General features: G+C 35.2%; 1 protein-coding gene across 3 annotated transcripts in view; it reads left to right on the top strand.

Annotated features, from left to right (window-relative positions):
• Positions 1–22,412, top strand: part of PHF14 (PHD finger protein 14) — a 160,898-nt gene extending 138,486 nt beyond the window's left edge. For all 3 annotated transcript variants that reach the window (XM_032689433.1, XM_032689419.1, XM_032689424.1), the window contains one exon: positions 21,594–22,412. In XM_032689433.1, coding sequence (XP_032545324.1) covers positions 21,594–21,668 — 75 coding nt within the window. In that variant the 3' untranslated portion in view covers positions 21,669–22,412. The remainder of the gene's footprint in view (positions 1–21,593) is intronic.
• Positions 22,413–26,206: the final 3,794 nt, after the last annotated feature.

Below are 26,206 nucleotides of genomic sequence, written 5' to 3'. Positions count from 1 at the left end.
TAAATCCAACCCCTGTTCCTGTAGGAAAGATGAAGTCAAAGAAACTTCCTTCTTCACCAGAAGCATGACACTCTGCAAGATCTCTCATGCCATGGAGGGAGATACATTTGATCCCTCCATCCCTCCCTCAAGATCTAATGTAGAAATACTAAACACTCAGAGAAAATTTGGAATATATTTTAATTATTTTATCAAAGGTCAAAAGGTGGAAGAATTTGGAGTGTTCTTTAAAATGCTGTTCCTAAAGTCTACTTTTTAAAAATTATTTCTACGATATTAGGTATTTCAGGCAGAATTTCTTTATCTCAAAGGTAATTCTACTTAATAACATTTAATTTTGGAAACTAATGTGGGTAAATTTGATTTGGTCTTGCCTTCATCTTGTAGTCTTCCTAGGTGTCTGCTTGTGGCCATTGAAGGTAAACAAGAAACTGGGCTAGGGAAACATTTGTTCTTACCCATTGTAGCACTCTATTTCTATGTCACAAGTTAACCTGCTAAAGCCCATGTGTAGTGATGAAGCCAAGAAATAGTGTCAAAAATTAAAACTTTTCAGATGCAGTATTGCATATGTGGTGTGGTTCCAGGTTGGATTTTTTTTTAAAGCTAAGTTAGCATCTATGAATTGTGATTTATAGTTCACCGTTTAATACAAATGTAGCAGTCTGAGAAAATGGCTCTGCCACTTTTCTAGAGTATTATTACTTTAGAACTTCCTAATTTTTATTTACTGAATTAATGGTAGTTTATTTTCATTTAAATCAATATGCATAGAATTTAATAAGTAGGGGATCTCTTTGTTACAGTCTGTGAAGCTCCTATAACAAATTATCAAATAATTCTGTGCAATTATATATTATACTTTTCTTATGGCAGTCTTACTCAAAAGCTTGTAATTTTGGGTATTTATTTTTAGCTCCATAATTTATATCATTGATGCATTTTAATGTTGCAGTCAGGGTTCTTTGGTTAAAAGCACTGAATAAAAAAAAAAAAAGAAAGATCATTACTTCAAAGATCTTTCCTTTCTAGTACAAAAACAGACATTGTGGATTAAAAAAAAAAAATTAAAAAATATTTTGGATTAGTTCTTTTTGCTGCATTTTGTCTAGAGGTTGCACTTAATAGGATAAATCTCATTTTTTCAAGAGGAACGACTGATAATAAGGCTGATAATATTGTTTTAAATATTTGAAAATTTCACTTTTTCTTCCTACAGAGTTTATTATTCAGCAGGTTATAATAGCCTCTACTTCTCTGCATAATATACAACCCTAAGTTAGTAATAGAAACAAGATTAGAGACAGTGAAAAGATCACAGAATGGAACAAACAGTTTCTTAGTCTTATTAATTGGTAAGCTTAAGAGAGGTATTGCACATATGAACTGAGAAATTGGAAGGTTGTTTACATTAATATTTTTCCACTGTTAAGGCTCATCATTAAGGGGCTTTATCAAATCAGACCAGGGATCTGTATCAAGCAGCTTCATCATCCATGTAGTCATGAAGTGAATGTCATCAAAAATCACTGGGCCTAAACACTTATCAGCTCACTATGGTAAAATGACTGCATTTTTATTTGCACAATAACCTCAAATCCTCATATTAAAAAGTGGCAATTTTTTTTGCCCTTTACTGTTCTAAGTGTGACACATGTAACAATTATTCATCATTCCATAATGGATCATTTGTATCAGAGTCCTGTGTCTTTTCTCTATACATAGAATAAATATTTATGTTTTCTCATTTTTCTGAACTAGAAGATACTGATAGAATAGGTTTGAAGTGTCAACTATAATTCATTGCCTGCAAAGAAAAGCTTTATACTGATACTGTGTGAAAGGAAAAGAATATCTAAATCATTTCAGCAGCAAGCTTATAACCAAGATACTATCAGCATTTTCCTTCTTGAAAATATATATGCCATAAATTAAAGGACGTCTTCAGTATTTTATTAAAATCCTTCTGACAAGTTTAACCCCATCTTCAACAGGAATATATGTATGAATATGAAAATGTTTTTTTTAAAAAAGGGAAGGTCAATTGAAAGTTAAAACAAGCTTGCACTAAATTCATACTAATCCTGCAAATATTTTTGTTTAGAACACATTAGCAAACTATGACACTTATTTAGTGTAAATTTTATTCTGTACTCATTTTATTCTTATAAAAAGCTCAAGATATATCTTTCTATTTTGTACAATAGTAATGTAATTTGGAAAAAAAACACCAAAACTCACAAAAAATATGTATACTGAGTCTATTTGAATGAACTTAATTTAGTTAAAATTAGCCTTAGCAGTAAATGTAATAGTGGAGAGGTGCATATCATAGTATATAATTATGTTCAAATATACACGTAGCAAAGTAATTGGGTTAATAAGAATATAATTAGAATTCAAAGTATGTTTGTAATGAAGCGTTTTAGACATAAATACTATGATTCAGTATCTTAACACATTTTCAGCTCTGCTTCCAGCTTCTTTAACAAGAAATGTAGGAAAATGTTGGTACTCTTTGTAAGGAAATAATAGCAGAAGAGAAAAGTTGTGTATGATGAAATCCTGAATCTGTTTTTCAGAATTTGTATCTTTCCTTTTATTGTTGTTTTAAAGTACTTCAAAGTATCATATGCCACATTTCTCTAATCCGTTCAAGGCTGAGTGGTTAAGTTTTGTGCTTTCTATGTGAATGCTCCTTCCCCAAGCCCTGAGCTGGAGCAGCAGCAGCAACTCCCACATTTACGGTCGCTTGCTCCCTAATTCCAGCTGCAGCTTCGCAGTCTTCTGAAAGAGGTGCTCTCCAAGGCACCTCATCAGAAGAGACGTTGCTTTTTTGGAGCCTGTCTCGTGCACAGAAGATCCAAAGAATCCATCACAGGCTGGAACAGATGTTTGCAAATAAGCAGAATGAAGTCTTCTTGTTTCTGATGTATGTGAGAATTTTACTTTGAACTCCAAGTGGTTTTTTCCAGCAATAAATTTAACTTTAATCACTCATTAGTATCACATCACACTGATGGTGAAATAAGCTGGAAGATTTAGTAAGGTCGTGTATTTAACAAGAAACGTGTGAAAATATAATTTTATGGGGTATACCCAAATTTTTCATTTACAACTGCTGCCTAGAAACTTGATAATTGTTTTCTTTAAAATATCAGATATTAAAAGACAATGTGCAAATGAATCTTTCCTTTCCATGACAAAATCATAGAAGCAGTCCATTTTATAAGCAATTAGTATGTTTGGAAGGTCATTAATGTAAAGCTGTGAATTTGTCCCCACTAGTGACATGAATAAGCTAAGTGATCTTATGGTATTTGCTGTTGTCAAATTGCATTAGCATCTTAGGCATGATAAGAATGTCATTAGTGTGAAGCAAAAATTAATTGCTATGATAAGGCCATAAAGCTTGTTTAATACTGCATGATCAGTAGCTTGAAAGAAACTTGCAATTTCTTTCTGTAAATATTTCTGGTTTCTACAGACTCTGAATCTTTACCTTTGTGATTGTTTACAGACAGAGTAGAATTTACTCTTGGATGGGCACTCTGTAGAAACAGTGTTATGGGTGACTCCATTTGCTTGCCAGCTGTCCTTGCCAGAATGTTTTCAGCATATATATTAGGGAATTTGTTGCACTGTCCCATCCTAAAATCAGTGTGGAAGATAAGGGTGATGAGTTATGTTTTATTCCTTCTATTGTCCACCGAATGCATCTTGTGTAATTTTCTAACTTTCAGGGAGCTCAAGCACAGGAAAGAGGAATCCAAGTCACAAACATTGAAATTAACAGTGGTTTTGTATCAAACTGCATAGAAATTAAGTGATTAGCTTTGATCATGCTTTGTTCAGGTCTGAGGCATCTTTTTTTAAGATTATGCTTTTCATGTACGCTGAATTTTGGTCAGCCATCTCAAGAGGCCTCAAAATAACACAGTACTTCAGCCCAAACAGCTGTGTACATACAAGATGAGAACCTGCTTTAACTGGTAGGTTCCACTGCTTTCTGTTTCAGAATAAGAAAGATGCCATATGAGGATATGTCTGTGTCAAAGTATGGGGTCATACCTGTTGGAAATCAGGCACTTATTTAGGCCAGCACATCCAGTTGGTTTTTGGCTATAAAGACCCATGCTAGCAACTTCGCATTTGCAGCTCTTCTTTCAAAGAATTGGCTTCTAGTATAGTGTGGAACAAGTTTGTCAGACAAAAACTGCATTAGGCTACCAATATGTATAGTTGCATATAGCAGAGGCTTTTCTCACTGTGGTAAATTCTCAGTATCTTCTGTTGCAAGAAAGTAGGGACATCAGATGAATTGATTTCATTAAAAGTCAGCTTTTTGTGCTTTGAAACAGAAGTACTGAGAAGTATTTGGTTGTTTTCATTCCTTGCTAAACCACAGGAGCCTGCCTACGTTGCATGAAGTATGATGTGTTCGTGGCAGATGGAGCAGGCACACTGACTGCTAGTATCCGATGCTTTTCAAACATACATCAATACTTCTGAGGCAAGCAAACTCGAGATCACATAATCTGGTGACTTCTGAATTCCAGCAGGAGAATTCACAACTTCAGAATGTTTTCAGAGTGTCTTACTTCACATCTTCTAGCACCAAAAAGCTTCATTAAGGAAGGCTACCACTTGTCAGAAATAAAGTCATGTTGCTCTTTTCATAATAGCATTCCAGTTAGCTGTAAGTGCATAGCTTAGAAATTTCAGCAAGTCAGCCAATCTTGCATTTGAAAATGGTATTACAGTGGGAGCAGTCAGGAGGGATATACATGGGTTTTCTGAAGTGCAAGTTTCTTATACTGCATATCCTTGACTGTGCATCTCAGAGAGTGTGAGAAAAATTGTTCACTGCTGAGCATCTACTGCTTGGTTTTGAAGGGCTTGATAGATCACTGATTCATAAACGTTAATGTAGAAAGGAGGAGACTGATGCACAAGCCAAACTATTGAAGAGATCTGTCCTTTCATTTATTTGGACAGGCATGACATTTTGTTGTTAATTGACTCTTCTCATCCTTTCCTGCCATGGGTTATGAAATCATATGCCCTGAGGAAATGAAATTCAATTATGCATTTAATATTTTTGGATTAGTGGGGCACATGCATCTGGCATGGTGAAAGCAGGATGATTTTATATATATAAAAGTTAGTTAGAAAATTTATCGCAGTTGATATAAATATGACCACAACCTGCTGTATTCCTCAGAAAATCCACAACATTTGAGAAAAGAGCTGCTATTATCACTCTTAAAATCTGTTACATTAAGAGTATAGAAATTTGGCAGAAAATGAACACCCTTGCTTTCCAGCTAGTCCTCAGAGATCAGAGGGGCTGGATATGACACATCTCATGGCATATGTCATGGAAATCCCTTCACCATATATCTCATGGCTATAGGCCTCATTCCTGTGGAATTTAAATCTTTTTCAGAGTTATGAAACAATGTGGTGGAAGTTCTAACATATTTTAAAGTTTGGCTTATGAAAGTGATGACAAAAATATGTCACTGTTTCCAAATAGGTGGTGGTTGTCTGGTTGGAGCATAGTCCCAAAACATGTTTGTAATTCTTCAGGGAGAGCGACTGGTGCCTGTTTCAGTTTTTCCACTTTAAATGTAAAATTAGAGGAAAAATTATGTTGACAATTTTAAAAAAGTCAGATCTTTCCTTTCTAGAGAAACCTACTCAGTTCCCCACCTTGAATATATCCATAAGGGGTAAGCTTATAAGGGTAACCTTATGCTTATATCAAGAGAAGATGTTCTTTTAAGGAAGTAGATGAAGAACAGCAACAAAGAAGAGCTTGTATCTAAACAAAAGGATACCAAGAAGATTTTAAGAGTTATCCCAAGGATCTTCAGGAACTTTCCTGGTTAAAAAGATGAGAATTTTGTGAAGTAGGCTGTGAAAGTTAGAAGAAAACAAGCCTGAAAGTGGTGAAACACTTAAGAGTGAAGTTCTACACATGTTGAGAAGGCAGTTTGTGGGAGGAAAGTGGAGTGACCTTGAGACGTGTTATTTTCATCAGCTTTTGTCTAAAGTTATTAGCTAAAAATAAAACAACCAAATAGGCATGGAGAAAATTCCCTTTTATTCTCTCTATCAATGGATAAGGCCTTGAAAATGAAAAAATATGTTTGGGACTTAACCCAAGGAGTAGGAGAGGACTGTGTAACATTCGATGAAACTATTCAGACAAAATAAAAACCTTAGCTGTCACTTCAATCATTCAGAGAAACAACAGGAAAAAGGGGATTACAGATACAGCTTGTATTTTTACATAGTCCAGGAATGCAAATGCTTTTCATTAAGCAAGAATATTAGTTTATTGCTGAGATCCAGTGCAAGAAAGCTGCAGTTCAAATCACCTTGGAAACAATGTTGCCAGGAAATGTATTTTCTGTTTTCTTGGGTAGTCTTCCTCCTTTCTGCACATTTTTTTACCTCTACTGGCCTAACTTTGTAATATCATGTATAAACAGTATCCTTATACTTTGTGAAAAAATGTAGAAATTATTAAAGAACAAATTTACCTTTCTGTAGAGAAGTGTGTAAAACTCACAAGTTTGAAAGAAACTATGGTAAGAACATGTTTGCTTCACAAATTGTAGAAATTTTTAATTTGGGTACATACTGTTTTCTTTCTACTTCTTCTACTTGAGACATGTTAAAGCCAAACACCTTTATGAAGAGATACTAGTTTGAGTAGGATAAAAAGCTTTGTGAAACTGCATATTGTGATGGGAATATCTTAGTGGTATACGCTTATCATGCTTAAGTTGCCTAAAGATTGTTAGGTTTGTATTTTTTATTGAAATCCCTGGTGAATCTCACTGTGCTGACAGGAAGTCTGACATTATATTCACAAGCAATGAGCAGCAATGTTATATTGCCTTTGAGACATCAATGGACCCATAGCTTCTACCAGGAGGACATGAGGATGCTGGTTTTCTGGCCCTTTCTTGCCAGGATATATAGACAGCAAGCTGCTCGCATCCACCAGTGTCTGTCATTAGGAGATTGTCCAAGTGCTTCCTGGGTTAATCAGTTCAAGAAAGAAAAAACCAAAGTAGCAATGTGCATTGACTAGGAAGTTATTGTTTTCTATGGCAGTAAAATATGAATAAGGTTTTTCTGAGTGGACTCCTGTCTGCTGTGGGATGGCTGTTTAAGGTACACACGGGTGCTTTCACCTAAGAGGAGATAATACCTGCTAAAGGAAGCCCTTGCTGAATAGGGTGGCTTATAAACTTATGGGCTGCACCATTAATACCTAGTGCTGTAATAACCCACAAATCTGAGCCATTCAAGTACAATCAATTATTGTGCCTTCCAGTATAGTGCCTATTCCTCTTCTTCTTGTCAGACTTGAGTCACATCTTGACATATGAGAACTATATCCCGCCATAGCTAGTGCTTCCTGCTGGTTTGTGTGGAGCCGTTTGTGGGTTAAATGTCTCAGTTAATGAGAAGCTGACTGTGTGGGATTGGATTACCACCTGAATTAGATTTCTAATATAATACATTTCCAGGCATTCTCTTTCAGTATTTTCACAACACTTCAGTCTATATTAAGGTGGAAATTGGATTAAAAGGACAAAGCGTGAAGTAATTTGCTGAAGCAAACAGAGTGTTAGTGCCAAATTTTGTAGTAAAAGGATGCTGCTGAAAGGACCGTGTGCCTCTCTTCTAATCCGCAGAGAATCCCTCTGCCTCTGAGTTTAAGGACTTCATTTCCAAATACAATGCACAGGGGGTACATAAACCCCTCTTAAACAGGTCATTTTGTGCATTCATCTCTTGTTTGTTTATGGTATTAAAAATGTTGTTTTCAGCCTGGAACAATCCCATTCATGTAGAAATTACTTTGTGAATTTAAATACTGTATTAGTGACAGCTCTGTTCAGAGCAAGTATTTTAACATGTTGGGCAATAGTAATAGCTATCTTCCTGAAATTAAAGTTTTAAATATATGAAAGAAAATTCTACCTTTTATTTTTCTCAAAATTGGTTATAGGTAGAGACAATTCTCACAATATCTGAAAATGTCATGTTGCTAGGACAACTGAATAATCACTGTTCTTGGATGTAGGAAATATTGTGTGTGAAACTTCCACTATCCATTGAGTAAACAGTAAAGTTTAAATTGTAAGCACTGGACAGGACATGAATGATACTTTTTAAAAGTTTAAAATCAGAAACTAAATATCTGAGAGTTTCTGCATCCAAAGATATAATTCTTGACCACAGTCTTAACAATTGTCTTCACACAATGCAAGGCAGCCTAAAAATGAAAGTACATTCACATAGAGAAAAACTGATCTAACTCCAGCTGGCCACTGTGGCTTTCACAGAGAGAATATGGACTACCACTTACATTCTGTTAGGATTTGGTCTTCCTTGGAGAGCAGATGCTTCTCCGTTTGAAAAAGAGGAATAGACACATCAATTTCATTTGATCCCACTGGCTGATATACTAGCACTGACTTGATAGTTACTTCCTTACTATGTTATATTTTAAAAATTTACTGCATTCTCTTTTCATCATTCCAAACCAGACACCTTTTTTATGCATTGCTTTCTGGTTGCTCTCAAAGCATCTTTCCAATTCAATAATTTCCAGAAAACAAGTTTATATGAAGTAAAACTGTTTTTCGTGTGCTTTATATCTTGCTGCATATCATACAATATCGTGCAACATAAAATTCCTGCTATCAATGATTGCTTACTTTTCCTAGAGACAAAAAATAAGCATCAGAACTTAAAACCAGACAATTTCTTACAATAACTACACTCATTTAATGTTTTCTTTGCTAGTTTCAGAAAGAATGGGTGATGTTCTGGACTAGAAAAGTTAATGCTTTTAAAGCCTTCTGTACTTTCTGAATGTAATAATAATGACAGCACTTAGCAGTTGTATAAATCTTTTCATGCATAGAGCTCCATCCTAACACTGAAAGTATTATTAGTCACATTTTACAGATAAGTTCTTTAACATAGCAGTCAGTTCAATTTCCACACCCTCCAGGCTGAATAAGTATTATAGTAGGGGCACAAATGTCAGAGATTTTAGCTGAGAAATTCCTCAGCTGATTCTCAGACCTTGCTTTACTAGCGATACATGCATTAACTTTATGCTGGTTTCTGTTAGTGAATCCCCTTTAGATTAGAAACCCCATTAAGTACCACTCCTCCATTTCTTCCTCTTCTCCAGTGACATTTTCCTGAGGTTTTTTGTTATCCAGAGGTTTTCTCAGCTTTTTCTACACACCCCTGACCTCAACTCAGTTTCCCCTGCAGGACACATCTACAGACTGACTCATGGCCCAGTACTGTTTCGATAAAATATCTTCAATAACTGTCTCATTTTTATGTCTGTCCTGTACAATCAGTATATTTATTTTGTAAATAAATATAAAATATTTCTATATGAAAGAGTTTTATATACATTTTTTATTATAATCACTTTTGATTATTCTTCATTTAATAGCCATAATTGGGACAAAAATGTGATTGAGATACATGGCCATTATCCTGACCCACTTAGCTTTTATGATATTTTACTTCTTGGCCTTCTCTTCTTTCATTTTTTTCATAACTGATTTTAGACTCTGTATGATCAAACTCTCCAGATGTGTTTATACAACATACGGCATGATATGAATCAGTCAGATTTGAATTATTCATTAATATTATAGATAAATAAATATTATATCTATGTATTACCATTTATCAATTTGAACAGCAAAATTGTGGTAGGACTTAGAGACCTTTCTCTATCTAAGTCTCAAAAGGCATAATTTTCAAGGGGAATTTTCAATGGACAGAGTGTTACACTCCAGATTTTAAGCCATAAGCTGCCCAGAGTGGTTACATTTTATTTAAGACTTTTTGAAAACCTTTTGGTTCATTATAACTTCTAATTCACATCCGGAGAAAGAGTCACACACTCTTCTCTAAGAGAAATTATTTTAATTTAATGAGAAAAATAAGATATTTTGGCAAAAGGTTTTATGGGAGTAAAATACAATCAAGAAAAGCATTTTACTAAAACACCCAGCACAAAAACTCAGTTCACAGAAAACACCTCTTGCAAACAATCGACATCCTAGCTTTAGTAAAACACAATTCATCGGTTTTAAGTTACCCACTAGAGAAGGAAAAGAGTAAAAGAAGAAAACAGATTAAAAGGGTAAAGAGAGAAAAAAGAGAAAAGGAGAGAGAAGAAAGAAAAAATGGTTACTGGCAGGATTCGATGATAGTGCAGGCAGACGGAGAAAAGAGAGAGAGAGAGAGCTCACATGGAGTCTCGTGTATTTATATAGTTCAGTTTACCCTCCCAGGCAGATATCCAGTTGGTTCCGACCTGTGTCAATAATTCAGTGAGATTCGAATCCACAGGGGAAGCAACAGCTAACAAAATCTTTCATTATTTGCTTTTTTGAGAACTTACCTCCTGAAAGATTTGCTTGATTTTAAATGAATTGAAAATACTTCAGCCAAATTCAAGTAAAAAGTGATTAATGCCAATATCTGTCACTGACATTAAGGAGAGTAGTGACAGACAAAGAGAAACACCAATTAATGTAGGAAGAGTAAGATCCATGACTTGTTGTCTGCCAAAATAGACGTCATTTGCTGTATTTTCTTTACAGTCATATATAGTTAATAATCATATTTAAAAATCAGTTTGGCAGACTAAGTAGTAAAGTTACATTTTTCATTTCCAAATTTAAATTCTGATTTAAATGGATGTGCTATAGGCTTCTATGGTTCTTAATGTGTTGGTTGTCTAAGGTACATCCAGATGAGAGGAAGCGGCAAATGAATTGTCTCCAATACTAAGTGATATTTGCCATAGGAGAACATGAGCCTGTTTTTTCTACATAACCTTTTTTTAAATATACTACATGTTTGGTTTGGTTTTGTGCGTATAAAGGAGACATGTCCTAAGTTTATCTTAAATCATCAGTAAACAGAAAATAATGAAATAGCTACTGGCAGTTACTTCTTAGAATTGTGATATCCAGTTCCTGGAACTCCTGTATATGCAGAAAGAGAAAGCCGCCCAATGAATAAAAACAGGCAAATAGATTGCAACTAAGTAAAATGAATGAATATGTAAGCTTTTCCTTGATGTTTTTAGGTAATGCTGATAGTTACAAGACTAGCTGTTGTGCAAGAACAGAGAGCAGCAACTACCAAACATCTCTGTTGGGCCATAGCTTACCCTGTGTAAGGTGCTGTTACACTTTTTCTAGAGGTAGTTGAGTGGCAGCACTAAGATTTCTGGAAAAGATAGCCCTCTGAAAATAGCCTCAACTTCCTCTTAAATACGCATAATTTAAATGCCCTGCTCGATCGAGGGGCTGTTTAAATGCAGTATTCAATTCCAGAGAAGCCTTGTTGTACAGTATATTTCATACATAGCCCCAGTAAATGGTACTGTTCAGTTCAGTAATCAGATGAGTTGAATGTAATGATGCATGTATACATGTTTACAAGTTGTGGCCCTTAATGGTTGTGAAAAATATTATGTCTTGGTAGCACTGCGATACAATGTAATGAGAGACAAAAAGCCTTCTGAATGAGTAGTCATCTGAGGGATGGAGTTTAGTGAGCTTCAAAAGGAGTTTCAGTGAATGATATTAAGTTACTTCAGTGTTTCAAGGGAAAAGTACATAAACAACAATTTATAATGTGAGCTCTGTAATGAGCTCTTCTAGCATAAACATGCAAACCACTGATTAGTTATAGCCGAATTTCCCTAGCTTTGGAAGTCTTCTAAAATATAGCTTTTCAGTAATTGAATCGCATCAAAGTATTTTTTTCTCCCAGTCTTCTAACAAAGTTATGTGTGATTGGTTGGAGGGCAGGCAGAGATGAGAAGCAAGCCATTGACAAACCAAAAGATGACTTTGATGTGGTACAGTTTGAAACAGTAACTTCTAAATTTATCACAAGGAAAATCCACAGTGAACCTGAAAGGAGTCCTGTTTGTGGTGACTACCAGCAACAAGATGAGGTCTGTAAATTAATTTGATTCTAAGCTTCTGAAAGGCAACTAATCTTTTCAACTAATCTTTTTTTTTTCCCCAAAGTATATAAATATTTTTAGATACCAAGTTTTGGAAGGATATCAGAGTATGTTTGAAAGCAGATGTTGCTTTTACAGGGCAGGTTTTTTGGAAAGTTTCTTTTGATGATATTTGGAACATGAAATGGTTACACATCACATTATTTCCAGTTGAAAGAGTTTCATCAGATTCTGACTTCAAAAAATTACAGAGAAACAACATCACTATCATGACAAATTACCCAAACATTCCTGAATTAAATTACATTTGGCTTTAGATCCTCGCTTGGAAATGCAAAGATGAGTGGAGTTTGAAGAGAACTCAACCTACTGTAAAACTTAATACTTTTTTTTTTTAAATTTAGAAGCTGATCAGCCTGAAACTATTAAAACCTTGCTATATTAAATTTTACAATTTTGATTCCAAATTAAGTATGTGTTTATTACCAACTGATACACTCTTGGTGCTTCAAAGACAGCTGATTTGATCTACTGTATGAAACAGGACTGTTCAGGCATCATTACAGGGTCGGAACAGTAAGAGCTACCTTCAAATATAGCAATGAAAATATAAAAACAATTAAATAAAATTTTATATTTTTTATAAAATATAAAATCTACAAGCCCTCCTTTGCCATCAAACCAAATGAAGTCCACGTCTAAGTCCATAGATTTCTTGTCTTGTTAGATTTCAGGTCCATAGACAAATAGATGAAGGGAACCATTCTGTGAATCATTATGCAATTCTGTATTATCACATTAAAAGTATGGTTATACAGCTTAGAAAGGAATGATTTTTGGCTTCTATGTAGGTCTTCAGAGCATGTGTTAATTCAGAGTAAATGAATTATAACAGTAGGGAAGGTGTAGGTCTTCCATGAGAGATTGTACTTGGCCTGCTAGTATGGAACTACGGATCTGATCCTGGCCTAAAATGCTCTTTTTTTTTAAATGGATTTTGAAATTTTCCTTGTTATAGTTGTTGGATTCTGGGTTTAAATAGCTGTATATGTGTTTGGGGGGACCTACTGAAAGGAATTGTAGTTTTTGGCTTTTTTAAAAAAGCAAAAGTCTTTTCAATCACTGATGTCTTCGTCAGTAGCACAGATTCTATTTGCTCTCACACTCTGTTCTTCGTCTGCTTCTGCAGCTTTGTTCATTTCTATCTGTTTTGTTGGCAACTTCATGGATTGCTACTAATGATAGGAATTCAGTATTACAACAAATATAAAGTCTTTTTTTAACAGCATTTACTTATATGACATTTTGAAAAATAGGTGACTAAATAAAGGCCTTTACTGTTTAGACTCCTATGTCATCATCCACTAAAAGATCTATCTTTTACGTCTTGAGCCTGAGCAGAATTTCACGGCTGTACTCAGGTGAAATGTTCCAACGAAATAAAAAGAAAAAAGCTTTCTCAATTCTTACCTGTCACATTATAGTAATATTTTCACGAATTCCAAAGTTAATAAATTTAAAATACCCCAGTAGACTTTTTCCAATTAAATGAGCATTTTCTTTTGTCAAAAGGAAAGAAAGAACTTTGATTATGCTTTTTACAGTAATTTAATTAAGCATTTCCTGTAAGTTCATTCCAGTATCTATCATGGCTCACTAAAGTTGAAATTCAGTATAGAATGGTAGATTAATTGCCCTTTGTCTTAGGTGAAATAAGAATCCTAAATATGCAGAGTCATGAAATTTAACTGTGTTCCTCAATTGCTTATTCAATGCTTTGGAAACCTGAATCAAGAAGAGGGCCAAAGGTTGTTAAATGTAGCGAATAACACAGATTTTGAAGTTTACTTAATGAACCGAGTGTTTATTACTATGAAATAAATGCACCATTTAAAGAATTATGGTGGAAATGTAAAACATTAAAACTCTAATTAATTTTGGTCAGAAGCATGCAATGCAGTCATTTTTCCTATAACATTTTCATTAGGGTCTAGATTTTCTCTGTTATTGAGATAAATTTATTCCTTTCATATGGTAGTACTATCTTTTTCCATTAAAAATATGTCCTTCAATGATGTTTACAGTGATGTCTTTCAGCTGCCTTCAACTTTGAGCAGTATGTCTCGACAGCAGCTTCAGAAGCATTTTGCTGTAACTCAGTTTTTCTTGCTTTTCTGTTTAATGTTATTAATCACTTTGGAAGCAGAATGTTCAGACCTCTTGATTAAAGGCTTTCTATAGCCAAACGTATTTGTGAAAGCAGTTAAAGCATGGAAAAAATCTTCAGCTATCATTTAGTAACTACCAAGATACATGTCTAGCCTAACAACTGAGCACTTAAAAATTAAACATTTACTTGTTGGGTTTTTTTTAATTAAATAGTACTTAGAGCTATTAATTCCTTATTGTTGGGCTGAGCACCTTTTGTTCTCATGTAACTATTGGAAGAAGAAGACATTTTATTTCTTAGTATAAAGAATATAAAAATAAATAAGTTTTACTTCTTATAGTTTAGTAAATGTATAGTGTAAATATGGCTGGAGTATAACCATAAATATTTAATATCATCTTGATTAGAATATGCATTTCTAGGCTATGAAATATTATTCTGTGGTAGTATTATGAATATATATAAAGTGGAATTTTCTGTTTTAAATTTACAATTTATAAAAATAATTAAGATATTGCCACATAAATAGCAAATGCTATTGTGGTTTCCATATATGTGTTTATATATGCACAGATGTAATTATTATCATTGAGGGATAAATTTGCCTTAGAAAGGATCTTATTCAGGACAGTGTCAGACTTGAAAGCCTGAAAACTGATGCAAGTGTGCACTCTGAGACCAGAGTGGAAATTAAGGAGGCCTGTCCCATATAGGTAGAGGACAGTCATGTTAAAGTTGCTTTTCATCTCTTTCTTAGTTGATATTTCACGTTTGTGATATCTAAGCATTTATAGGTGCAGTCTAATGTTCATAAGCCTGAACCTTCAAAGACTCAAATTGTTAAAGAGGAAACATTTTCCTTTACTTTCTTCAAGGAGAACCAGCTGAACTTGTAAAACAATGGTTGGGTTTCAAGCACCACCTGCCCTGAAGAGGATCCCAACTGTAGTGGCAGTCAGCCAAAAGGGCCACTCAGTGGAATGGTTGCCTCCTAAAAAGGAGAGGAACAGATGGAAGATTTGGAATCTGGCATGAAATTCCACTTCTGTACTAAGCATTAAATGAAACTTGACTGTAAGGGCTCTTGCAATGGTACATTTATCTGTATAATCAGAATTAGCAACGAGGAAATAGAAAATACAGAACACTGACAAACATTTCAAAAAGACTTTCAAGTTCTTGTATCAGTGCAAGTTAAAGGAAAGAGTTTGTGATAAACATGCAGCTGCTTGTAGCTTAAGAGGAGCTTTAGAGTAAAAGTAGTTCTGCTGGTCTTGCATTGCCACCTAGAGCACAGTGCCATGTACTGCTTGGGGAAGGAAACAGTCAAACGTTGCTCTTTTCACTGGACAAAGTGGGGTGGAGAGCTGCTTCCAGTTAATTCATGTCGGCTTTGCTTACATTGTAGTGGTTAGTCCCTTCAAAGCCTACAGTTTTTAATGGAACAGATCAACAGAGATTTTGTTGTAGGACTTTGGTGAGCTTTGACAGTAAGAATTACTGGAGATGCGCATTAAAAGGTACCAGCTTGCCAGTGGTCCCAGAGGGGGCGTTTTCTTGATGGCTGCTTCAGAATACTTCATGAAACAAATGTCAAACATAGTGACAAGGCTGTCACTATGAAAATGATCCATGTAGCAAGGGTCTCCTTTTCCTTGGAAACAAGCATCTGCCTTACCACTGCAGAGCTGCGGTGACAGAAAACTGTCATCTATCACAAGAAATTTATGTTTGCTTCTAATATCCATTGGTAAAGAACTGTTCCATTTGTACTCTGTATTCTTGCACCACTCTTCATTATAAGGATTGTCAGTAAGGTATTTGAAAAAGATAGCACAGACTTTGGAAGAAAAATAACTTCTGAATATTACTGTTGGATGCTTACCTTTTGCCCATTTAGCTGAGAGGCTACTTTAACCCCCAGTTTTTGCCTGACACTAATTTTCCTCCAGATTTGGCTAGACTTTATGTACACAGACAAAAGCTCTCATAGTTAATAAATTTTTTTTTCCTGATATATTTTTTAAGAGTATTGAAAGTATTTTTACCTACTTCCAAGCTAGATTCTGTGAGGCAGGAGATGAAATACCTTGGATGGACACCCTCACTGGAGCTTAGCATGTTAGTCATATTACAGCTCTTTTGGGTTAAGATGCTATAGAAAATAATAGTATCAGAATTAGTCTTGAGTGTTTTTGAGATTATATTTCTAAATTATACGATAGCATAGAGAACCCTTTAGTCATTCCTCATTATAGCAGGACATTTTTGTGTTTTGCATGTTTTCTTATTATTCAGATGATCCTTGACATCATCCTGTAATATATAACTGTTTATTAAGTTTAGAATATGGGTTGCAGTTTGCAAAACACACAACAGCAAGTCTACTTTATTAAGTATACATTCGTAATGCAGCTCTAGAAATTACAGGTATGGTGTAATGGACAAATCTGTGAGTTGGTGCATTTCCCAGCACAGTTAATTGAGGTGTGATCTGTTCTACTTGCAAAATAGTGTCAGATTTCCTGCAGAGCTAAGAATTGTCTAATTCACTGTTGTCTTCTAGATTTCATGTCATTAAGTAATGGAGTAAAAAGGAATTCTCAGACATTCTGAATGAAATTGGTTAGAGGGGCAAAAAGAGAAAGGGACATTCAAAAGCCTATTTCTTGGCTTTGTTTCATTTTTTATTCCAGAATTTGTCTATGGGGGAATATTCTGGAATAATTACTCGAAATAAACTTTACATATCAGACCCATTATTCCCTGGTCAGAGCAATATTTGTAGTTGACCTTAAACATGCCTTTAAAGGGGATGAAGTTATGTGACAGTCTCTCTCAACTGTCAGCTAAAAACTTTCAGAAATAGAATCTTAAAAGTCAGATTCTTACCTTTGGTTTTGGCAGCTGAAGATATCTAAATATTGAAGTATTCTCATTAACTTCAGCAAAGCTATTGAATACTCAATACTTAAACACTTATTTAGGTGGCAAATTATAGGGTCATGGTTCTAAATTCTTGGCCCTGTTCTGTTGCTGTGACCCATAAAGGCACAGCTACCAAGTACAGACTAAGCAGTTTGAAGGAAGCAATGTCCACAAGGTGTTTGGAGACATCTGTAGAGCACCCAAAGAATCCAGTACTTTTCCAAAAGGAGGAATGCCAGGGCAAAGGATGTAGGAAAACTGATGTGGAAGGTCCATCGCTCCGTCAGCATCAGATGAGGATGCAGATGAGTTGTCCAGTTTTCAGTGGCTAAGGAGCTCCTGAGCTGACATTTCAGTTCAGTGTTGGGTTTAACAGCACTTTATAATGCCCTTTGTACTTTTCCTTATCACTGTTGGTTTTGTAAATCTGGAATAATGTCAATTCCAGGCTTTATTCATTTCAATATAAAAATAATCTTTGGGCTGTTAAGTGTGCTTTTTCAGTAAGAGTAATAGTACAGTTCTGAGGGATTCACTTCCCTTGGCTACTCTTACAAGTCAGCATTTCTGTGCTGAGGCATCTTTTAGGTGAGTGTATTCACTGTATAATATTTGAGTCTGTGGTTGCCTGTAGTCAGAAAAGATACTGAGACAAGTTTGATTTTTGGCATCTCATGGCAAGCACTACTTTGAAAGTTTGATTTGTGACATCTACTATCAAAAACTACTTTAATTTTAGGATTTTTAGAATGCAGGCATTACATGTTAGAGTCATATACATCTGGAAGCAAAATAAATGACAATGTAAAATAGAGATGTGAGGTATTAATAGAAATAATGTGAACTGAATTTCTGTCAACAGAAACCAGAATTCAGTATTTCATCTAGCCACTGGTAATAGAAACTTTGCACACTGACATCATGGATGTTTTTTTTACAGATAACATGAAAATAAAGAGGTTTTCCTTTGCTATCCATCAGAATTAAAAGCATTATAATGATAATGATAGGTGTTAATTACTAAAACAAATATATTAAATATATTTAATCTGCAGTCTGTTTGGCATAATTTCTGTATAATTAGGTTATGTAGACTATGTAGCTGAAAATTCAAACATTATTAATGACATTGGAAACTCCAGCCATTTCAGTAATCTATGTGCAATCATTGGGCTGCTTCTTGGACTACTAAAAAAAAAAAGATAAAGCATTTCATAGAAATTTGGCATTGTCAGCAAACGGAAAGAACAGTGAGTCTTTACATGTTGTAGTATGGTTAATATGTGCTCTAAATTGCCAGTTCAGATCTTTCCCAAGCATACTGGCAGCGATATTTTACTTCTTATAATTTATAGGAGCTCATGTCCCAAATTTTTGTGACAATTTTCCATCATTAGTAAGTTTGCCATTCTAAGGCCTCCTGCTGTCACTTGTTTTCTGGCAGAAAGTTGCATGAGTGCCAAAACTGGTGGTTCATGCTTGCCAGTATCCTCTGAAAATCCTTTCTGCCATCGTGACTGTTGTTCACGTGGCTGTGCACAGGTCTGAGAACTGATCTGGCTTAAGGTGTATCTGACAAAGAAAAAGTTTTCTCCCTGTGATAATTCATACGATGAGAAGGATCAAACACCATTACTCTGCTCTTTGCACAGCAGTCACTTCTGCTCAGAGATACCACACTTCGATTGCTGTTTCAAAATGAGATGTGAGTTTCTGTTCTTCGAAAACAGAGATGAAGTAAAAGCACCTGTAAAAAATTAGGATGTCCTATGTGGAGCATGGTTTAGTACAATGCTGGTCAGAAAGTTTTTGTGCATAAAAATACAAAAATTGCAAAGTATCAGTCAAGCATCTGGATGACTTGTGTGTGGAAATCTGCCCACAGAAATCAAATTTATGCCCTGCTGGTAGATTTTACCTGTTTGAATATGTTTTAGTTGGTTTAAGCAACAGGAGACCAACAAAGGAAAGAGTATTAGTTCTGCAAAATATACCAAAGCAGATGCTTCCATTTTGAGTATTCACACTGAGCAACTCCTGGAGTTGCCATCACCACTCAGCCATCATTTCTGCATCTCAGATACGCTGATCACTGCAGCTGGTGCTGTAACCTGGGAAATCTGCCAGAGCACAAGCATGACCTTTTGAGCACAGAATTAAAACATTTCAAGTCTACACAAAGCCAGAAGATTCTGTTAAAAAAAACCCTCTTTCACTAGATAAAACCTTTTGTTGTCCTCAAAAAATAGGCTCAGGAAGCTGATGTTCGGTATTGAACCTAAAGTGCCTTCACCCTCTTGTGACCCTCAGTGGAGGTAGGACTCTGTTGTCTTTGAAATTTCTGCATGCTCTATGTGTTAGGAGAGTAAGCCCTAGTGTTCTGGGGAAAAAATGATAGGGTTTATATTCCCTGTATGAGGGAGCACAAGTCAGGACGTTGGAATAATATCAGGTTGTGTTCTAGGGATGTGGGTTAGTTGGCATTGAGGTCAGTTGGGATACAACTTCTGTAGGAACCTTCAGAAACATGCAGATTTGCTGGTTTTTATTAAGAAGTTCTTCGTTAAATAACCTGCTGTTTTTCTATAGCAGCCAAAAGTTTCTGTGGGTGTTTTTTTTATTCCATTTATTCTTTTGTCACCTGTAAGCAGTACGTCTAAGCTTAGTTGCACCTCACTCCTTTGTAGTTTCCCATTCTGCCCTGCTTGTGTTTTCTTTTGAAGTTTGACCTCTGTATATGGACTATACATTACACTCTCTTGAATATATTCTGCACTTCTAATTTCAGTGAATCAGCAGTCTTTGGTTTCACAAACATGCACAGACTTGTTTCTCACCTAAACCAAAAGAGCCACAGGGCTCACTACATGTTTTAAAGGTAATTGAAGAGATGACAGTCCAGAAAGATAAGAAAAAATGCTTTTAGCCTTTAGTGGTCAGTCACATAAATATTTCTCACTGCCTGGCCTGTCCCCAGAAGGGGGAGGGTTTAAAGGCAGAATGGTTTAGAGTGTCTGCTTCTTTAATAGAACAACTAGCTTTTCCATTTTATTTTAGTTCTGTGTAACATATTACAAGACCACTTTTTTTAAATGAGATCTTCCATATTTTGTGCTGCCTATGTGAGATTCCTATATGTTTTCTACTTCTAAAATTTTATTATAGTGCTGCCCATGTGATCTTCCAATATGTTTTCTGCCTCTAAAACTTTATTATAGTCATTCCTACAAAGCATGCTTTAATGGTGAAAAAAGGACTAGGATGCAAAAAGATAAAATTATTTTCCTACAAGAATGAAGATACTGTTTTAAATCAGGATACTACACCCTGGCTTCCTAGGTCCTACCTAATGTCCCTGGTGTTTCCTATCTCTCAGCTGTTGACTTGGAATGAGTGGTGTTATGGCAGCCAGGATGCTTCTTCATTCCCAGATGTCAGTTTGTTTCTTGTGTATTGAAACATGGAAGATTCTCTGTAAATTGAATTAAAATGCAGGCAGGAAAACCTTACTTTGAAATTGTGATAAGGACTCTTCTTGATGCAGTAGGTTGCAAGTCGCCTTATAAAACAGTTTTTTCAGTCTTGCGTAATTTGTACTTTGGAGGTCATGATTTTGTACTGGACACAAAATAGTATCCATTCCTATGGAAACGGGCATTATGATGTCACTTCATTTTTTCAGTGAGATCCAGAGGAACCTGTAGTGAGTTATGAGCCCTACTCTTGGAGCTGAAGCTGTAGAATATTGTAAGCCTGCTGCTGCCTGACATGCTCATGTTTCCTATTTTAGACCTGACTGATCTTCAGATAACATATGGTGGTACAAGTAATTGGAAAATTGGCAGACCTGTCAAGAAAATATGCTAGATGGGACAAAAATACGATGTTGCAGCACATAAAGTGTCTCTGAAGTTAAATTTATTGTCTTTTATCAAATGGTGAAGTAAACGTATCTCAAAAAAAGTATCTCAAAAAAATGAAACATTTTTCAATGGCAGATGCTTTTCAGAAGTAATTTTTAGTACAATGATGAAAGTTCTTGCATTCAAAAGTAATTTAGTGGAAACCTCTGGTCAAGAACAAAGGAAAGGTGTATAATACTGTCTGCTGCAGAAATCTGAAAATCTTGTCATCTGTGTGTGGTTTAGTAATTTCTTTATGTAACCATCCAGTAAATTGGTCAGTAAAATATTTACTCATTAAATTATTCTTCTGCTATAAATAGGTGATTAGACTTGTTTAAACTTCTTATCATTTTTATTTTAACTCTTGAGCAAAATCAAGCACTCGAATAAATGACATGTTTTGCTCATTTGTATGCTTGTTGGTCAGACAAAAGATGGCAAAAGTCTTTACAGAATTCTATACATCTGCATAAGTAGAAAAGGTGTACTTCTTCAATAAGTTGATTAATGTTCATGTTTTCCTTTTCTTTTACAGGAAGATGAAAATGAAGCTGAAGCAGAAAATCTATCTCAGGAGCTGAATTTGGAACAGAAAAAGTCAAAAAAATAGGAGATTGCTGTCTTGTTTGAAATATTTGCAAGTTGTGTAACAGTGATTATAGTTTCTCATTGTAAAATTAACAAAAAAAGTTCTCAATAAAGTCATTGAAAATTAAATTCATGGTTCAGAGGGGAATTAATTAAGTAGCTCCTGGTGATATTTTTGATTGCATTAAAAGCTGAATTATCAGAACTGAGTACCATACCAATAAAATTCTGAAAGCTTTTTGAACACGTTATGGAAAGCTGATGGGTTATTCATCACTAATAGCATTTACTCAGAAAACAGGCAATTTTATATTTTAGTCTACAAAGAAATGTTATCCTTAAAGGATAGTTATAACTCAGGCATATTTTGGTATTTCTCAGCAAGAGTTTTTATTCTTAAAAGTTAGGTATGTTCTACTAAATGAGTTCTGAAATTTCTTACGATCAGTGATTAAAATAAATGTTTCTGAGGACTAGGTAGAGGGAAGGATTTTTTTATATGTATAGTATGTTTTCAGAAATAATGAGTTTTACATTTGTATCATGGGATTTTTAGTTGGTTTCTTGTTGCATTATAATTTTCTTTATGTAAACCTTTTCCATCTTTACGTGATCATTGCCTTTTAATGAATATCAAGCTTTCATCTTGATTAGGCCATCCTACCCCGGTCTAATTCCTTCATGCTAATCTTTCCATTCCAACAAAACTAAATAACTTGTCACTGTGTCATTAGATTTTCAAGTGAGTAATAAATATCTAAAATAACTTTTCTTCCTATAGTCCTAATTTTGTTTTGCAATTTACTTCTGCTTTTTAGCCTGTGCAGGTCAGTTAATGGGAAGGTTAGTACAAGAAAATCAGAGGTAGATTTATAGCCCAGTAGTTTCACAGATTGCAATGAAGAAACACAAAACCTCACTGATTGTTTTAGGATTAAGACAACACTCACCGGTGTCCCATGAGTGAAGTTTATCTTGCTCCAGAAAAAATTAATTGTATTTAATTGAAAAAGTTAACCTCTTTTCCCACTCTTCTATATTTTTACAGTTATTCTGTGTACTGAGTGTTAGATTGTAAATAGTATTCACCCTGAATTTTATCCTGTTTGTGTAAATTATAGTTTCAGATATTTTAAAAACAACATGCCTGTGCTTAAGCAATATAATTTATAAATTCTTTTCTGGTTCATGAGGTTCGAATGTGTGTAGTTCATGGACAAATTTCAATCACAATTACTCTACAGGAGTTTAATAACATTAGATCTCATTTTAACGAATGCAGCTATCATGTAAATTAGCATATAAAATAAATTCAGCATTGGTCCATTTGGTGCAGATCAGCTACTGTAACCATCTCAGAAAGGAGGGGGAATATGATTTTGTCTTCACTGCAGTGGAAGAGACAGATTTAGGAAAGATAGAAACTTGAGTTTTACCCTGAAGGACCTTAGGGACTATTCTCTGCATAGCAGTGTGAAGGATCATAGGGTAGATGAGAACAAAAGGAATGCTTTTGTTTTTTTCAGACTAACCCAGAAAGCCACAGTCAGTTCTCAGAGCTTATTCTCAACCGGATCTCAAGAAGGGGCAGGGTTTCCATTGGAACAGGCTGAAAGGCCTGTGAATTTTGAAGGACAGAACTAGTAACTTATAAAAATGAAGTTTTACATGGGACTTACACAAAGGTAGCGTAATGGCAGGGGGATTTATTGGCTGAGATGGATTGTGGCCATGTCTCTGCCTGTCCCCATCTCCAGTGCACTTGATGTTTGGGTTTAACCATGGAAATTATCCTGTCTGAAATAAACAGACAGGGTCTCATTTCTGCAAAATAATCTATTTCATTTCAGTCCATGTCAGCACGTTTGTCATTTTGCTGTGAGTCTATGCCCTCTGACAGCCTAGGACTTGTATGGGTGTGTAAGAATAGAAGGGTGGTTATTCAGTGTTCAGGTTTTGTATGAAAATATATTACTTGGCTCTCAAACACCTGAGTGAGAAAAATAGTACAGACTTTGAAAGGTACAGAACCTTTCATTTGATGCATAATGCTGGTCAGCTTAAAAGGAGTATTTCTGTTTCTTTCCTAAATTATTCAAAAATTTAGTGTAAAATTATAATTACATAAATCCTACTTTTAGGTAACTTCTTTATGAGAAATCCAACATATGTCACTAGAAGTCTACGGTCAGTGTTTTTAACCTGTCCCTTGGTTGTTTACTTCAAAATTCAAGGACCAGAATTTAGACATTTTCACTGCAAAATAATAATAATCAGTACTGTTATCATAATCAGCTGGGGTAGAGATGAAGTGAAATGAATGTGACTGAATCAAAATGCAGTCTTAACTTCATCCCTTTCAGAAAAATGTAGGAGACCTATTTTAATGACTTGTTTGGAGACATTTTTACTAAATAGAGGGGGTTTTAGCTGATAAAGATCAAATGGATCAGATGAACACTATACAAAATAGATGACTTTATTTCTTTTATTTCAATTCTGATCTAGTTAAAATTTGCAGCTGAATTGATTTCTTTTGCATTCTTGAGTTTTCAGACTAGCAGTATGAATTACATTTTTGTCATATATGTTTTTCATTAGTGTCCAGAGGGGTTTTTTTGTACAATGCACTGTGTAAAGCAGATGGTTGCAACACTCCTGCATGACTATGACATGATACTTCTGAGTGTTACTGCTTATCAGAACTAAGATGAAAACCTGATGCAGAATATTGTGACTTTTATTAAAATTGTGTCCATGCTGCAGTGAAATACGAGCCAGTTTGGATACTGCGAACAGCTCCTGCAGAATGAAGTTCAAAGCTTATATGAATAAACTAAAAGCTAACTTAGAGATGGGATGAACAAAAGTTGAGACAGCTTTAATTCAACTGATTACAGAAACTTTTATGGAGCAGTATATTCTTGGTATGCAAACACACATAGGCGCCTCTATGTACATGTGTGCAAGCAGCCAGTTATAATGTCCTTTTTATTTGATTCTCTTTCCCTCTATGCTGTTATTTAATAATGAGTCACACGCTGATCTGAAAATCTAGATGGAGTACTACTTACTTCGCACTACATCCCTCTCATGCATGACAGTGGTGGTGCTCCCCAGTTGGGAATTGCAGTTTTCTGGGCTACACTAGTGATAGCTATTTTGGGGTGGCTTAGGAGATAATTATGTTTTTGGTGCCTGAGGAGAAGCTGTCATTTTCTTCATATTAGAGCAAATTCCCCGCTTTTTGTGCAGTTAATGGTGAATTACTGTTGATTTTTGTTCAGTCCCCCATGTTTGCTCTTTTCCCTCTTGTGGTACAGTGGGCTATAGAGAATTTTTTGGACTCCCAACACTGTTTTGTATAACAGACAACCACTTCATCCTCAGAGAAGAGCAAATTTCTCTATTACTATAATTTTTGTTCTTAGAAAATAATGTCTGACCTTTTGACTGCCTCATATGGGGATCAACAGTTTGAGGTGTGAGAGTTCTTGTCAATCACTCACAGAGCAATGTTTCTGATTTATGAGTGTGGTTTATGTTGTATTGTAGACTTATGGGAAATACTTTGCTGTTAGATGATTTTCCTTAGTCTATTACCTAATTGTTGTTGTCATGCAGGGATGCTTGTTCTGAATGCTACATTCCTACATTAAAGATAGGACTAAATTATTGGCATGAGCTAAAAAACCAAAGGTACTTTTGACATAGGTGCTGTTAATTTCCTGTCTGTAGCTGCACAGGCATTGAAATTGTTGGATCTAAAATGTGGTGCAATCATAAGGATTCTGAACTAAAGCAGATATATCTTGGTATTTTAATCCCAGCATATGTGTAATGTCTTATGGCTAAATGGGAATCCACAGTATTTTGTTTTTTCATAACGATATATTGAAGTGTATTGCTACACTGGACATTTGGTGCTCATTTATAGTTTTTCTCCTGAGCAACACTAGATGTAGTGCATTATATGCACTGTGTCACATGCAGTGGCTAATCCTAACACAATATTCATTTTCTGCTCATTAGAAAGCATTTGTATACCTTTAAATTGAGAGAACTATCTAAAACAATTATTCCTTCTGAGGAGCTTCAATACTTGCACAGGAGGAATTTTTAAAGGGAGAGAACCATACTGACAGAGAGGTATCTCACTTCAGTGCTTCTCTGTTATTGCAGTCCCATAAGCTGCCTACCTCTTGGTTGGTTGCTCTGCATCACACTACAGAAACTAACTCTCCCTGACATTAGGCTGGATAGGTTTTACTCTGGTTTTACTCTGAAAAGTGAAGATTGATTAGAAACTGACTCTATTTCACATGACCTAAAGAAAACAATTTTTACAATGAGTAAACGACTTCTATCACCTATCTAAGGCTATAGAGCGAAATCATAGCAGGTAATAAATATTTCCCCACCGTGAATTCAGTGTGGATTCTGCAGCGATGTTATCTGGGGGAGGAAGTGAAATGCTGAAGGCAACAGCATGAAAATGCATGGAGCTATGGCATAGTTCTGATTTGTTTGGAAGAACTATTAATTTCCTTGTTACAAAGC

Source organism: Chiroxiphia lanceolata, chromosome 1 (genome assembly GCF_009829145.1).
Source record: "Chiroxiphia lanceolata isolate bChiLan1 chromosome 1, bChiLan1.pri, whole genome shotgun sequence".
Classification (NCBI taxonomy): domain Eukaryota; kingdom Metazoa; phylum Chordata; class Aves; order Passeriformes; family Pipridae; genus Chiroxiphia; species Chiroxiphia lanceolata.
Note: the sequence above shows the minus strand (reverse complement) of the source record. Positions and strands in the feature narration are given on the sequence as shown.